Here is a 3,042-nt window from a genome sequence, read left to right on the forward strand (position 1 = left end):
TGTCAGGGAGAGTCCTGTGAGATTTACATTGTCGTCTACATAAATGGCAACTTAGTTCAAAGACATCGAGATCTACTAAGTGCTAGGAGATTAAGTGTAACTTCTTAAGGGAAGGTTCAAAGGGTAATACCTACCTATCCTATGCAGGATTTAACTGTTGAAAATTTCGTTTGGAAATTGGATGTGCAGAGATCGATCTCCATTCGTGTGGGGGATTGTTGGAAATTTAGTAAAAATATTTATATTTTTTACTAACTTTGGACATATATAGATATATACATATGTTGTATATATAACGAACTCTAAGTGGGTTTGTGTTCTCCTCCATGAGGACTTCGAAACGATATATTATATGTCCAAAATAGAGTATAAGTGAATGAGATATCGATACTCAAAGATGGGTATTTGAGAATAAGTTTAGAAAAAGAGAGGAATGTGGGAATGAGTCCCACATTGGTAGAGAGACCAAACTCAACAAGGTTTATAAGCTTCATTGCATGAAGACTTACAAGCTTGTGTCTATGGTTATGCTACAATTCCTACCCGCGCGCAGGGGGGGGGGTGCAAATCTTGGTTCCATAGACCAAAAACACTGAACTTGTGCATGGGCGCGACCTGCGGACACGAATGCATTGATTGTTTTGGTCCCTATTTTTGAATTTTGTAACGGATGCATTGATTGCATAATTAATGACATTTATTGCCATTAAACTATCAATCAATTAGTGATTTGTTTCCGTTTCACGATTCAACTATAAAAGAAGACCTTGTCTTCTCATTCAAACACACGAATGAAATTACTCTTCTTCTTCTTCCTTCTCTTCACTCCTGCTTCCGGCGATTCTTTCAGGCAAGTGGTGATATTTGGCAGTACATAATATTGTTTAGGTTGTTGTACCCTGGGAATAGACGGTGAATCTGTTTAAGAGAATTCAATCCAACTCGAGCCTCAGCCACATCGTTTGCATCTAATTTTTCTTTATATACACCTTTCAAGGACGAAAACGAACACACTATACTAACAAGATGTTCATTAGGCCTTGTGGTATACATACCATGAATCGATTCGTGGTCTAGTTGGCCACGAGAAAGGCTCGTGCACACCACCTCGACATTCCGTGGTCGGGCGTGGTCGTGATACTTCGTGTTCCTGATGACGAATTCAAACGAAGAAGGTGATTGGTGGTTGGTTTTTTTGGCTGTTGAACGACTATTTTGCCTATTTTTTTTCCAAACTCAATTCAATAACATAAATAAACCTTCTAATTTCACCAAAACTTACACCTCATTCTAACCTTCACTCTCTAAAACCACAAAACACATATACATGGATTCCACAAAACATATGGAATTTATAAAAACTTTTGACTTGGATGACAACGTAGAATTCGTCGAGACATTCTTCAACATTGTGCAACACATTCACGACGAAGAAAGTTCGAACGTTGCTCGTACAAGGGCGGTCGTCAATCGTGATCGCCAAGCCGCAAACGACTTATTGGTACGTGATTATTTTGCCAATAATTGTCTTTATAATGACGACTTGTTCGAACATCGTTTCCGTCTGAATAAGGCTATATTTTTACGTATTAGTAATGCTTTAGAGCCTCGTTATGATTTTTTCAAACAAAAACCCGACGCTAGAGGAAGAATGAGTTTTAGTAGTATACAAAAATGTGCGGCTGCTCTTAGGTATTTGAGATACGGTATAACATTTGATGCATCTGACGAATACTTGAAAGTATCCGAGAGGACCGCACTTGAATGTGTAGATTGGTTTTCTGCATGTGTTTATGAGGTTTTTCATGAAGAATATTTGCACAAACCTACTCAACGTAATATTGAGAGATTATATTCGGCTCATGAAGAGAGACATGGATTTCTGGGTATGCTTGACAGTCTAGATTGTACGTATGTGGCTTGGGAAAAATGTCCAAATGCATGGCGTGGTCAGTTCACTCGAGGAGATATATGTGAACCAACTATCATCCTAGAAGCTGTTGCATCTCAAGATTTGTGGATATGGCATGCCTTTTTTGGAGTAGCGGGGTTTAACAACGACCTTAATGTTCTTGGCCAGTCTCCACTTTTCAACGATATTTGGACCGGCAAAGCACCTGATATGACGTTCACGGTGAACGGGCACGCGTACAAATACGGTTACTACCTTGGTGATGGGATATACCCGGATTATTCTACATTGATGAAGGCATACAGGGTTCCTCGAATTGAAAAAGCAAAGTTTTTTTACAAAAGAACAGGAATCGGCGAGAAAGGATATCGAGAGGGCATTTGGGGTCCTTAAGCAGACATAACATGTAGTGAAATATGCTACACGACTCTGGGATAAAGAAAGAATTAAACGAATGTTCCTAGCATGTATTGTAATGCATAATATGATTATTAAAGATGAAGATCGAGTGATTTGCACGTATGATCCGAACGACATTGTCGTTCCAGTTGACGAGTTTGTACCCGAAACAAACGCGTTTTTAGAGCGAGTTGTTGAAATTCATAAAAGTGAAACGTGTTTCAATCTTCGAAAAGATGTCACGGAACATTTGTACCAACGTAGCATAAACGACGATTAGGTTTTTTATATGTATGTTTGTTTGTTTTTTTAATTAATGTAATGTTTTTTTTCTAGATTAACTAAGTAATGTAGTTTGAAGTTGTAATTTTATTTTATAATTAATGAAAAACTAGTTTAAAAAAATGAATGCTTTTTAATTATAAAAAATGTAATTTTATTGTATTTTTGCATTAAAAAAATAAAAATAATGACGTGAAATGGTGGGTTAGTGGTAAGTATCTCATGTTAGTGGTAGAGGAATGTGATGTTGATGTGGCACCCACCACATATGTGATATGTGGTGGGTATAACGGATGACCTTAGCAAAGAACCAATGAAAAAGAGAAAGAGAAAAAGAAAAGGAAGAGAGAGACAGACAAAAATGATTAACGTCCGTGATAGCCACCACTCCACTAGGTCTTGGGGTGGTGTTTAGTAGGGTTGTTTAAAACCAGATATCCGAAAATTCG

The 3,042-nt window shown here is 37.7% G+C and overlaps 1 protein-coding gene across 1 annotated transcript; it reads left to right on the plus strand.

The window, feature by feature from the left end:
• The first annotated feature begins 1,327 nt into the window (after window positions 1-1,327).
• LOC111904272 (uncharacterized) lies at window positions 1,328-2,305 on the plus strand. The gene has a single exon (XM_023900049.2). It carries the CDS (start codon window positions 1,328-1,330, stop codon window positions 2,303-2,305), a length of 978 nt encoding a protein of 325 aa, XP_023755817.2.
• The last annotated feature ends 737 nt before the right edge of the window (window positions 2,306-3,042 follow it).

The sequence above is a fragment of the Lactuca sativa genome, chromosome 7 (genome assembly GCF_002870075.4).
Source record: "Lactuca sativa cultivar Salinas chromosome 7, Lsat_Salinas_v11, whole genome shotgun sequence".
Classification (NCBI taxonomy): domain Eukaryota; kingdom Viridiplantae; phylum Streptophyta; class Magnoliopsida; order Asterales; family Asteraceae; genus Lactuca; species Lactuca sativa.